This window comes from Paroedura picta, chromosome 6, assembly GCF_049243985.1.
Source record: "Paroedura picta isolate Pp20150507F chromosome 6, Ppicta_v3.0, whole genome shotgun sequence".
Taxonomy (NCBI): domain Eukaryota; kingdom Metazoa; phylum Chordata; class Lepidosauria; order Squamata; family Gekkonidae; genus Paroedura; species Paroedura picta.
Genome location: NC_135374.1, coordinates 413,575 through 425,925, shown reverse-complemented (window position 1 = coordinate 425,925; position 12,351 = coordinate 413,575). Strand labels below are relative to the sequence as shown.

The window sequence follows — 12,351 nt, the reverse complement described above, 5'->3', positions numbered from 1 at the left end:
GGTCTCACCGCCAGGCCGGGCCTCCTGGGGGGCTCACAGGGGAAGGAAGGCCTGCCTGGAATTGGGGTGGGCACATGAGCCCCGCGTCCTCCCAGCAAGGCCCATGCCTTTCTTTCCCAACTGAGGTTCACCCGAGCAGCAGCAGAACCACTTCAGGCCTGCATCTGGAGGCAGAGTGCAGGGGGCACAAACCCCTGTGATGCCCCCAGCCGGCACAGACCTGGCCCACAGGCCCAGCCTCACATACGGCTCCGATAATGCCCAGGCCTCCCCCACACATGTGCAGTTCCTGTGCACCAGGACCCAGCCCCAGCCCCAGCCCCAGCCCCAGCCCCAGCCCCAGCCCCAGCCCCAGCCCCAGCCCCAGCCCCAGCCCCAGCCCCCCCCCCCCTGCAGCCTGATCTGACCCTGTCTGATCTGACCCGGCACGGGGCAGGCGGGAGAGGGGGCTCCTCGGCCAGGCCAGCCGCCTGGATTCCCGCCCTGGGCCTCTGGCTGGCTGCCTTGGGGCTCCCCCTCTCTGGGCGCTGCCATCCGAAGCCTTCACGCCCAGCTGAAGCCTCTCTACCTGTAGACCGGAAGCCGGGCCGAGGCCGAGGGTGCACAGTCGTCAGGTAAGACCTTTTCCTATTCTCCACGAGATTCCCCCAGATTCCCCGCATATTCTGCCAGGAGGCTTCATCAGGGGATCAGCTCATCTTGCAGGCCTCCTTCCCAAGAGAGTCAAAGCCCTGCTGACTTCCTGTGGGCGAAACACTCGGGGGAACTGAGTAACGGGACAGATCTCTTCCTGCCGTTGCACCTTCGGCCTTGGCCCGGTTCCCCCTCTCCTGTGCCTGGTGCGGCTTGTCATTTCCTTGAAACATCACTGAGCCTGCCCCGTTCTCTGCAGGCAGCGAAGGCAAGAGATACCACCCCCTCATTCAGCCTTCTGCGGCATGCCACTTGAAATCAACAACCGCAGAACATTTAATTAGCAGCGGGAGGAGGCCGGGAGGGGCTCTCGCAGGGGGTCTCAGGGGCGCCTCCGTCAGCCCCACCGGGCCCTGGAGCCCCTCCCCACCCGCCTGCTCAGAGCCCTTCCTTGGGCCCCAGGATTCCCTCTGCAGCCTCCTTTGTCTTCTTGACCCAGATATGCTCTCCATGGACCGTGTGGGTTTTTTCCTAGCCTTCCACTAGAAGCTCTCCCCAAATCCCCAGAGCTGCATACGTGAGAACTTCAACCACCAGCAGCAAGTGAAAAGGCGGCTGGGAAGGCTGCAGCGAGGAGCAGAGGGGAGAGGCTCCGCAGGCCCCGAAAGGCAGGCCCCACACCCCCCTCCGGCTCCTTTGGCTGCTGGGGCTGGATGCATCTCCTGTGCGCATCCCCTGGACAGGGGCTCTGGGAAGCCTTCCTCTGCCGGTGGGCAAGGCCCTTCCCCCAGCCCTCCCGCCCCCTCCAGGTGTTGTTCCCTGGCCTCAGCCTGGGTTACAGGCCCTGCAGAGATGCTAAACGAAGCATAGCTGGTTTCAATACCCCTCTTTTCCCCATCAGAAGGAGTCTCAAAGCAGGTCACAATCACCTTCCCTTCCTCTCCACGCGACAGACACCCTGTGAGGGGGATGGGGCCAAGAGAGCTCTGACAGAACTGCTCTGCAAGAACAGCTCTGACTGGACTGTGACCGGCCCATGGTCTCCCAGCTGGCTGCATGTGGAGGAGGAGCGGGGAATCAAGCCCAGCTCACGAGACTGGAAGCCGCCGCTCTTAAGCACAACACCCAGATGGTCCCGGAGAGCCCTGAGCTCAGGTGTGAGAGCCCTCCACAGGCCAGGGCCCAAAAGGTGCTACGTCTTTGGGGCTGGGGACCCTGCGAAGGTTTTGACAACGCTCCTTGTCAAAGGAGGGTCAAAGGAGACCCTGAGGAAGGGCTGGTCTGATGGCTGCAAGGATCCCAGGCCATTTAGGGCTCTGAAAGGAAAGGTCAGAAGCTTAACCCTCATTCAGTCTCCAGTCTTGGGCCAGTGGAACTGGAAGAGCACTGGTGCTCAACGTGCTTTCCAGTATGGGGTCCCAGGATAGAGCTGAGTTGCTTCATTCCAGGCCAGCTGGAGTTACCGGAACAGCTTCAAGGGCAGCTGTGCACAGAGTGAGTTACAGAAGTCTCATCTGGAGGTGACAGTTCTGGGGGTCGAGGCTGGGGGTCGACTGGTGAGGTGCAAGTTGCCATGCCTGGCAAAGACGTCAGATGCCTGGCGGGCGATGCTTATGACCGGGGCCTTGGTGGATGAGGAGGCCTCCAGAGCCACACTTGACCGTGGTCAAAGGTGTCCAGCCAGAGGCCCTCAGACTTGGCTGGATTCAACTTCCACCCACTCCACTCCAGCCTCCGGGCATTGGACCAGGAAGTCTGTTTTCTAGCACAGCAAACCTGTTAGATGTGGAGAAAGTACTTAAAAGTCTGGGGGTGTCAAAGGATGGACACCCACCGCAGAAGGAGCTGGGCCTCACCTGTGTGTGACAGGCAACCCAGCCCCAAACCCGGCCCACTGGAGGCACACAGAGAGATTCAAGAACATCGGGGAGATAAATGTTTTCTGAGTGATCCCACATAGTGGGGCCTTGCCGCTGGGACACCTGGAGGCTGGCTGCCCCTGGAATCCCCCACTGGCTGGGCGTTGGGCTAACAGGCGTCCGGGTTGCATATCTGTACAGAATGAGGGTCTATAATGTTTTTGAGGGTCTTAACTTTTGTTCTTGTGGCAGAAGCAGCAGACCCAGCCGCCTCCCTAGGGGGTCTCCAACTTGGCCAGGATGGGAAGGGGGTCAAGGGCCCAAGTTCCCTTTGGCTTGGAAATGTTGTGGGGGTGGGCTGATGGGGAGGGGGTCTGCCCCTGGAGCCCCGGCCTAATCCAGGTGGGAATGGGGGGGAGTCTTGCCTTCGGGAGGGCTACCTCAGAGGCGGGATCCCCCTCCCCGCCCCCGGGGCCCAGCACGCCCTTGGCCGCTGCCCGCCGCGGCTCTTCGCGCCTGGCCAGGTAAACAGCACCTGTGTCAACAGCGGCCCAGGCGGCGGGCGTCTCCGGTGCCCCCGAGCAAACACGCCGTGCCTCCCGGGGCCGGCCGCTGCTGGGAGACGCCGCCGGGGGGGGGGGGGGCGCCGCCGCGCCCCGCCGCCCGGGAGAGGAGAGCAGGGAGGACGGGCAACCTGGCCGTGCTCCGACGCCTCCTCGCCGAGCGGCACGTAGCGGGCGCCTGGGGGAGACGACGAGCTGGCGGGCGTCTGAGCGTGGGCAGAGCGCCCGCCCACCCGCCTGCGAGCTCCGGCCGAGCAGCCCCCGCGCCGTCGAGGCGTGCCGGCGGCCGGCAGGGGGCGCGGGCGAGCGGTCCGCCTGGCTGCGTGGGGCCGGTCGAGCCGGGCCAGTCGGGCGCTGGCTGGGCAGCGGTGGGTTCGCGGCTGAACTGAGCTGGGCTGAGCTGGGCTGGGCTGGGCGGCCTCGTGCGCGCTGGCTGGCCGGGGCCGGGGCCGGGGCCGGAGCCGGGCGGGCGAGCGGGATGGCGGCGCGGCCGCTGCTTAACGCCTCCACGCCGGCCTGCAGCCCCGTCAACGGCACGGCCAACGGCACCGCCTGCGACCCGGCCGGGAGAGCCCCGCGCCCGTCCCGAGGTGAGCCTGTCGGGGGTGGGGGGCAGCCCGGCCGAGACCCCTTACAGCGCCCGCGCGGGCCGTCGGGAGAGGGGGAGCCAGGCGCGGGAGGGCGGGAGGGAGGGTGGGCTGCAGGCGGGCTCGGCCCCTGCGGACACCCCCGGCCACCCACCCCACACCCCAGGCCACCCGGCGCCGCAGGTCCGACGCTCGGCCACCCCCCCCCCGCCCTCTTTCCGGTCCCTCTCGCTGCCCTCCCGGGCTCCCCGCTCATGCCGTGTCTCGGAGCATGCACAGAGTGCCTCTCCCTCGCGCGGGGGTGGGTGGGCGTGGCTGGAGGCCGGTGCTGAAGCGGTGACATTTCTCCCGAAGGAGCCGCGGCCGGCCCTCCTGGTGGGAATCCGGAAGAAGGTGGGCAATCGGTGGACTCTGCCCCCAGCAGCTGCCAGGACAACTAGGGGGGTCCCTCTGCAGGGAAGAGAGCGCAGGGGTCTCCTGCAAAGGTGGGGGGAGGGGGCTTCGGCTGGCAGAACAACATAAGACTCTCAGAAGAGTCCGGCTGAGTCAGACCAGGGAGGGTCCAGCCAGTCCTGGGAATGCCGAGAGGGGCGCCCGGGGGGGGGGGGAGCACCCATTTCAGGGCTGAGCCATGGCCAGCCCAGGCACCTGTCCAGGCATGGGGGGTCTTCTGTATCCTGCGGGGGGGGGGTTCATCCTGTAGATATCCCCATCCTGGCTGCCCAGTGAGGGACCCTCTGCCTGCCTGGCTCCCCCTCCCTCCCTGCTTCCGCAACGACTCCTGCCCCCACCTGCCCTCTGCGCATGTTTCTGGAAGGCATGGCCAGCTGGTCCGCATCTCCTGGTCACCGGGGCCATCTCTGGGCAAACAGCGGCCAGGGAGAAGGAACAGGAGGGGCCGCCTGGGTTCCTTGCGGGGAGGCAGATGGGTGTTCCCTGCTGCTGCCTGGCTATGTCCCAGGGCCCCCCACCCACAGCAGGCCTGGACAGAGGCCGAGTAGCTGGAGGGGCCGGGGAGGGGGTGCAGACGTGGGCAGGCCAGACTGGCCTGGGCTTATGGCCCCTTCAGCGGCCCGGCAGGTAGCAGAAGCCTGGCCAGCTCCGTGTGAGCAGAGGGGGCTTCTGGTTCCCCAGCAAAGACCCTCCCCCATTCCCGGCTGCAAGGTGTGGGGGGGCAGAAGTCTGGGAGTTTGGGGGGAGGAGAGTCTGCCTGCATCCAAGGGGGGTGCTGGCCGGAGAAGGAAGGGCAGGCATCCCCCCTGGCCTTTGTGGGGGGCGTGGGTCGGGCTGGATGGCCCACTCGGGTCCCCTCCCCTCTCTCACTCCCCTCCCTGCCCCCACAGACTTGGAGCTGACCGTGCGGATCCTGCTCTACTCGGCCATCTTCCTGCTCAGCGTGGTGGGGAATGGGCTGGTGATCGCGGTGCTGGCCCTGAACAGGCGCCTGCGGACCGTCACCAACTCCTTCATGCTCTCGCTGGCCGTCAGCGACCTCATGGTGGCCGTCTTCTGCATGCCCTTCACCCTCATCCCCAACCTGATGCAGACCTTTCTCTTCGGCATGGCCGTCTGCAAGACCATGTCCTACCTCATGGGTGAGGGCAGAAGGGCCGGGGGGTGCGGGGGGGTGGGGCAGCAGAGCAGGTTCTGACCCAGCCCCAAACTGCACCGGGCCCCTGTGGCTGAGAGTGCTGCTGCTGCTGCTTTGGGCTGGGGGGTGGGGTGGGGTGGGGAGGGGGTGCTTTCAGCCTGCCGATGGTCATGCTGGGGGTGAGCAGAAGGAGGACAGGCCCTCCGCCACTTTGCCCACTGTCTCCAGGCCAGGTTTGCCCCCTCTGCGTTGGGAAATCTCTGGAGGGGACGAGGGGGGCCTCGGGGAGACCTCAGCAGGGCATCCAGGAGTCAGCGGGACGGATTTTGCCGCTCCAGATGTGGGCCCAGCCGGCAGGCGTGTTTTGGGGGGAGGGGTTCCCTCTCCGCCGGCCAGGGCTGCGCTGCTCCAGCCAAAAGGGCAGGGGGCAGCCTGACCCCTCCTCTCCCTCCCTGCAGGCATGTCAGTCAGCGTCTCCACCTTCAGCCTTGTGGCCATCTCCATTGAGCGGTATAACGCCATTTGCAACCCGCTGCAGTCCCGCGTGTGGCAGACGCGCTCCCACGCCTACCGGGTCATCGTGGCCACTTGGCTGCTCTCGGCTCTCCTCATGCTGCCGTACCCGGTCTACAGCACCACCACCACCCAGGGGGCCCGCCCGGGCAGCTTCCACTGCCACCACAACTGGCCGGGGAGCCACGCCAGTCAGGCCTGGTGAGTCATGGCGCCTGCTGGCCTGGAGGTGGGGAAGGTTTGCCAACCAGTGTGGGGAGTCCCCATGAATCGCCCAAGAGAATGTCCGTGTCCACGTCGGGGGACTGTCGCCAGTGTGGGGGTTGGCCGTGCCTCCCTGAAGCCCTGATGTGCCCCTCCCCCAAAGGGTTGGGGTACTCAGGAAAGGCCCTGGGCTTCAGTAGGCTTTCCCCAGCATCGCCCTCTGCCCTTCTGGCCCCAACCTTCAGGCAAGGGGGCGGAGGGGCACGGCTTCTGGTGAGCGTCCCTGGAGGGGACACTGCGTGGAGCGGAGAGGACGCTGTCCATGCTTGCCGTGTCAGCCTTTCTGCCGCCGGCAAGGTGTTCAGGCCCCGGGGGTGTGGGAGGGTGGGTGGAACAGTGGCTTGTTTCCTGGAAGCCCCCCAAGAAAGGTGGTTGCCCCTTTCAGCCTGGGAGGCTAGCCTTCCGGGGGGATATTCTCACCGGGAGACGTTGGGGGTGGGGAGGAAAGTGGTCCCTTTGGAAAGGGTCCCAGGCCCTCGGTGGTGTGTGGGGCTGCTTTCTGTCCCCTGCCCCACCTTCGCTACCAAAGAGCTGCTCTGAAGGCAGGACATGTCGGGCAGCTGCCCCATGGCTTGATGCAGAGGGCTCCATCCCGGGAGGAGAAGATGACCTGCCGTGGTTGCCAACCCATTCTGCAGAGAAGCTGCCCGACTGGCCACGGCCGAGGGTCAAGCAGCAGAGTCCTTCCTCATTCCCATCAGCACAGGGAGCCACAACGTGGGCCGGTTTCACAGCTCTCCTCAGAGGCTGAGAAAAGATAAAGGCAAGTTTTGCATTCACCTGGGAGGCAGATCGGCAAGATGACACAGAACTGCTAACCCCAGAAACAATCTTCGATGGGGACACAGAACTGGTCACTACCCTACAAAGCTCTTCCTAAGTGCCGATCTGAATGGAAAGCTCCTGTTCTGCTTGATCCTTTGTCCTGGCCATCCTGCCAGCTTCTCTACACATGATGATGTTGATGATGATGATGATTAAACTTTTATACCGCTGTTCCCTTAGTCTCACGGCGGTTTACAAGATAAAAATTACAATAAAACCCATAGTTAAAACCATTAAAACCAATCCACACTATCAATGTTGGGCAACAGGCGAGTACTAACTAACCCCGCTAACCCCCCCAACTGCCCCACACTAGCTGAGGGACATCAGGTTGCTAATATGGGAGTGAAGCAATCAGATCACTCAGTTGAACCCAGGGAGCCCAGATCCAATGTCGGGACTGCCCGCCCTGGCCTCAACCATATGCCTGGCGGAAGAGCTCCGTCTTGCAGGCCCTGCAGAAAGCTGTTAAGTTCGACAGGGCCCTTAGCTCTTCCGGGAGCTCATTCCTCCAGGGTTGAGCCAGGGCCGAAAAAGCCCTGTCCCGGGTCGAGGCCACGCAAACATCCCGAGGGCCCGGAACCACCAGTAGATTTGCATCCGTAGAGCGAAGGGCCCTGCGGGGGGCATAGGCAACCAAGCGGTCCCGTAGGTAGGCGGGACCCAGGCCACGTGTAGCCTTAAAGGTTAAAACCAAAACCTTGAACCTGATCCGGAAACAAATTGGCAACCAGTGCAGATGTTGGAGTACCGGCTGAATGTGGGCCCTCCAAGGTGTCCTAGTGAGGACCCTGGCAGCCGCATTCTGTACCAATTGGAACTTCCGGGTCAATGACAAGGGCAGGCCCGCGTAGAGCGAGTTACAGTAGTCTAGTCTGGAGGTGACCCTCCCGGGCTGAGGGGCTGTTCGGCTCCTTCCTCCAGCAGTGACCCAAACTTCAACCCCAGAGAGAATGAGGATCTTCCGCTTTAAGTGATACCCATCTGTGCGAGCAGGGGGGGGGGTGGTCCTGTGAGCCCCAGGGATCGATTCACGTGTTCACCAAGCTGGGCTTGAGTTCGGGAGAGCTGGTCTGATATCCTGCAATTTGGAGGTGGGCAGGAGCACCGGAAGAAGGGGGGAGAAGAGAGGCCCCAGGGGTCAAAGAGCAAGCCTGAGGAATGTTGGGTGAATCGCCACCAACCCAAGCAAGGAGGCCTCCCTCCACCTGAGCAGGGGGTGCCAGTCGGTCATCTGCCCCACTGGGCGGGAGGGGGCGGAAGGCCTTGCAGAGAAAGGAAGTCCCTTCTGGCCGGCAGTTGTTTGGGGCTCCGTTGAGGGAGATCATCTGTTGCTGCTTCCTCAGAGGGGTCTTTGGAGATAAATATGCCTCGTTTCTGTTACTTTTGGTGCCCTTGCTGATCTATAAATAAAACCAGGCACAATTAATACATGTGCACAAGATGTCCCTGCATTAGTGAGCTATTAATAAATGCATTTACTATGTTATTCCAGACATGTGCTCTCAAGGCAGTTCATGTTTTTGTCGCTGAAATGCTCCCTGGTGGAAGAAGAAGAGCTGGTTTTTCTACCCTGCTTTTCACTGCCTGAAGGAGTCTCCGAGCGGCTCACAGTTGCCTTCCCTCCCTCTCCCCACCATAGACTCCTAGAATCATAGAGTTGGAAGGGGCCATACAGGCCATCTAGTCCCACCCCCTGCTCAACGCAGGATCAGCCCTAAGCATCCTTAAGCATCCAAGACACCACAGACATCCTGGGAAGGAAGTGGGGCTGGGAGAGCTCTGAGAGAACTGTAACTGGCCCAAGGTCACTCATCTGGCTGCTTGTGGAGGAGGAGTGTGGAAGCATCCCGGCTCGTCATATTAGAGGTGGCTGCTTCTCACAAGGACACTGGGCTGGCTCTCGGGAGATTCTCCGTGAACGCCTCCCCCTCCTCCCCGGCCCGCCTCCCAGCCAGCAGCCCTGCTTCAGCCACACTCCTCCTCTGGGGGGGGGGGAAGTGCTGACAATGGGTCACGGACGTTTCCCAGGCAAGAGCTGTTTGGAGGGGGGCTCCTGTTGGCTGCCCCATCCCCCTTAGGGGTCTCCCTCTCCCCCCAGGCACAAACTGGGGCTGGCCCTCCTTGGCTTCTGAGCTCTGCCAAGAGCAGCCCAGGCAGGGTCCCTCCTGTCTGACTCCCCTTCTGTAGGCTGCTGCAGGAATCCGCTGGGGAGGAAGATCGGGGACCTCACAGGCGCTGGCCCCCCAGAGCCAGCTCTCCCCCCCCCCCGGTTCCTCAGGAGTAACACCCACCCCTTCCTTCCCCCTCCCCAGGTACGTGCTGCTCCTGGTCACGCTCTTCGTGGTCCCGGGACTGGTGATGTCTGTGGCTTACGGCCTGATCTCCTGGGAGCTCTACCGCAGCGTGCAGTTTGAGATGGGCCTCTGCCAGGAAGCCAAAGGTGAGTCTGGGGCGGGGGGGGGGGACACAGGACCTCTTCTTTCTAGCAGACAGTGAGGGGGAGGGAGCAGAAGGCAGGAAGGCTGCCACCAAAGGGTTTGGGGAGGGTCGACACACTGCTCTTCAGCGACTCCCCACCCCCACCCCCACCCCGTGCTTCAGCCAGTGGGCTGGGCGGGTTCCACTTCTTGGGGTGCGGCCACACTCTTGCCCAGAATGACCCCCGTGGCCCAGTCCTGATTTCCACCCCCCCACACACACACTCACCGCTGAAAGGGCAAGCAGGGAGTTCCCTCCGCAACCCTCTTGCTGGACGGAGGAGATGGAGAGGACGCACATTGGGCCTGCCCCTGAGCCACTGGCCCTCCCTGACCCTGGTGGTTCCCTGTGCCTACCAGCACCTCCGGCTGCACGAGAGGCCCGCCCTTCAGGGCTGCAGGGTTCCGGGTTCCCAAAGGAGCTTTCTTTGAGGACAGCATGTGGCCTGTCCAGACCCGGGGCCATCCCAGCGAGCACAGCCTCCCCTGTTCTCTGAGGACTGGGCCCCCCACACACACACACACACGGACGCACGCACGCACCGTCTCCTGGGCCCCTTCTTCCCTTCTCGCGCCCCCCAGCGGCTTGTCTTCTGTCTGCCCTGCAGCTCAGCAGAACGGGGGTGCTCACCCATTGACGGCGGCCGAGGAGAGCGACGGCTGCTACCTCCCGGTGCCCCGGTCGGCAGGAGGGGCTGTGGAGCTGTCGGTCCTGACCCCCGGAGAGCCCTCCAAGGAGGAGCGGGCCCGAGTCAGCCGCTCCGCGGGCCAGCTGCAGGCCAAGAAGCGCGTCATCCGCATGCTGGTGGTGATCGTGGTCCTGTTCTTCGTGTGCTGGCTGCCCCTCTACGTGGCCAACACGTGGCGGGCCTTCTCCCCCGTGGCCGCCCGCCAAGCCCTGGCGGGCACCCCCATCTCCTTCATCCACCTGCTCTCCTACACCTCGGCCTGCGTCAACCCCTTCATCTACTGCTTCATGAACAGGCGTTTCCGCAAGGCCTTGGGGGCCTCCTGCGCCTGCTGCCTGGCCCCCTGCCACCCCCACTCCTGCCACCCCTGCCACCCCCCTCCGGACGAGGAGGAGGCCACGGCCACGGGGGCCTCCCTCTCCAAGTTCAGCTACACCACCGTAAGCAGCATTGGACCCCCCTGACCCACACAGCCCGCCAGGAGGCCTCGAATCCCGCCCCCACCTCTGCCCTGCCCCCTGGGTGGGGGGACAGAAGGAAGGGAGGAAGGAAGGAAGGAAGGAAGGAAGGAAGGAAGGAAGGAAGGAAGGAAGGAAGGAAGGAAGGAAGGAAGGAAGGAAGGAAGACCCTGGCCCTGCTGCCCCTCCACACCCGAAGGGGGCCTGGTGAGGTTGAGGTGTGTTGGGGGGCCCTGCAGCAAGGGCCTTCTGCCTGCCAGCCCCGAAGGGGGAGTTCTTTCCCATGAGAGCTGCGCCCCCCCCCCCCACAGTGCCCCTCTGGACCCTTGTCTGTCCTTTAGGGCAGTGGTCCCCAACCTTTTTATCACCGGGGACCACTCAACGCCGGGAACCACTCAACGCCTTTTACTGAGGCCCGGTGGGGGGGGGGGGTAGTTTACTCCTCTACTCTCAACCACTGCCCTGACGCTCTCTGGTCTCTATGGCAATGTTTAAACATCCCTTCAAAATAAGAGACAGACATGCCACAACAGTGAACATAAGGAACATTTTATTTTCATGGACATTTTAACTCGTGACAATGACAAGTCAATGGGAACCCTGAGCTTGTTTCTCTGCAACGAGAGAGTCCCATCTGGGAGTGATGGGAGACAAGGACACCCAAAGTGTGTTGTAAAGGGCCGGGGGGGGGGGGGAAGGCGTCCTTCGGGGCCCACCTCCAATTAGCCGACGGACCACATGAGGTCCGCCACCCACAGGTTGGGGATCGCTACTTTAGGGAGACTGCGGGGGGGGGGGGGAGACAGCCTGGGGCTGCGGGTGTTCCCCCTCGCAGGGCCACTCAGGGACGAGGAGAGGAAGGGGCTTCACCAGCACTAATCCAGCCCAAGGAGAAGAAGCAAGGAGAGGTCTGGGGAGGGGGGGGTGTCGTTCTCAGCTGGGATGCCTTTTCCCCGCCCTTTGCTACACCCACCGGTCTGTGGCATGGAAGGTCTAAGGCCATCCTTAACTTGCAAGTGTGTTGTGACTCTGATTCAGACCCTTAGTGTGTGCGTGTGCGTGGGGGGGAGCTTTGTGTTTGCATAGCTCTTTCCCTCCAGACTGTCCTTATCTAGCAGAGAGACCCCCACCCCCACGAGAGGCCTACAGTCCTGGGAAGGGGGTCTCTTTGGGGTGTGGTCTGCACTGGGAGCAATCCCCCCTCCCCTCCACCTCTTTGTGCCCCCCTCAGGCTCTATATGCATCTCCAATAAAGTCATCAGACCCAAACCGCTTCTTGCAGCTGCTCAAACCTGACCCACCCCCCTCAGGAAAGTGGAAATGGTCTCTCTCTCACACCCACCCACCCACGGGCCTGTGGACTCTGCTCCTCCCCCATGTGCCCCCCCACACACATCCCCAGCAGCCCTCCTGCACTAACCCTCACCCTCACACCAGCCAGGGTTCAGCTCTCAGAGCAGGGATGGGAGGGGGGAGGAGGGGGCAGATTAAGCCCCCGCCCCCTGCAGAGCCCAGAGGCCACCCTCCTGCAGTATCCAGACCCCTGGAGGGGGACCGTTGCAGACCATGACGCCCCCTACACTGTCCCCCCGTCCCGTCCCCCGCCTCCCATGGCTGTGACTTGGGGCCTCGTCCAGCTTCCCGGGTTTGGTTTCCAGCGCCCTGGCATGAGGCCCAGCAGTTCCCCAGGGGGGCCAGGCGCCTCTCACCAGCCAGCGCCCACAACCTGGCCTTGGTGTCCTCTACAAGCTGGCCTCAGGGCCAAGGGCTGCAGGTCTCTGCCTGCTCCAGGCTATGGGGCAAGTTCCAGGGAAGCCGAGTGGGGGGCGGGAGGGCAGGTGCTTGGGCCCTTTCCAAGCCCCCATGCCTCTGAGTGGGTTGGCTGAACA

The 12,351-nt window shown here is 63.5% G+C and overlaps 2 protein-coding genes across 2 annotated transcripts in view; both read left to right on the top strand.

Moving 5' to 3' along the window:
- CNGA4 (cyclic nucleotide gated channel subunit alpha 4) overlaps positions 1 to 3,444 on the top strand; it is a 21,316-nt gene extending 17,872 nt beyond the window's left edge. Inside the window, exon 8 of the mRNA XM_077341005.1 lies at positions 3,217 to 3,444. Within this exon, the coding sequence (XP_077197120.1) occupies positions 3,217 to 3,444 (228 nt within the window). The remainder of the gene's footprint in view (positions 1 to 3,216) is intronic.
- Positions 3,097 to 12,351, top strand: CCKBR (cholecystokinin B receptor). The gene is made up of 5 exons (XM_077341041.1): positions 3,097 to 3,645; positions 4,986 to 5,237; positions 5,692 to 5,947; positions 9,151 to 9,278; positions 9,924 to 12,351. The coding sequence occupies exons 1-5, from the start codon at positions 3,534 to 3,536 to the stop codon at positions 10,466 to 10,468; spliced, it is 1,293 nt and encodes a 430-aa protein (XP_077197156.1). The 5' UTR covers positions 3,097 to 3,533; the 3' UTR covers positions 10,469 to 12,351.

Excerpts from the sequence above, each read along its gene's own strand:
- CCKBR (XM_077341041.1), top strand. The coding sequence starts at position 3,534 with ATGGCGGCGCGGCCGCTGCTTAACGCCTCCACGCCGGCCTGCAGCCCC. Across the intron at positions 3,646-4,985 it reads AGCCCCGCGCCCGTCCCGAG|ACTTGGAGCTGACCGTGCGG; the intron begins GTGAGCCTGTCG and ends CTGCCCCCACAG. Across the intron at positions 9,279-9,923 it reads CCTCTGCCAGGAAGCCAAAG|CTCAGCAGAACGGGGGTGCT; the intron begins GTGAGTCTGGGG and ends TCTGCCCTGCAG.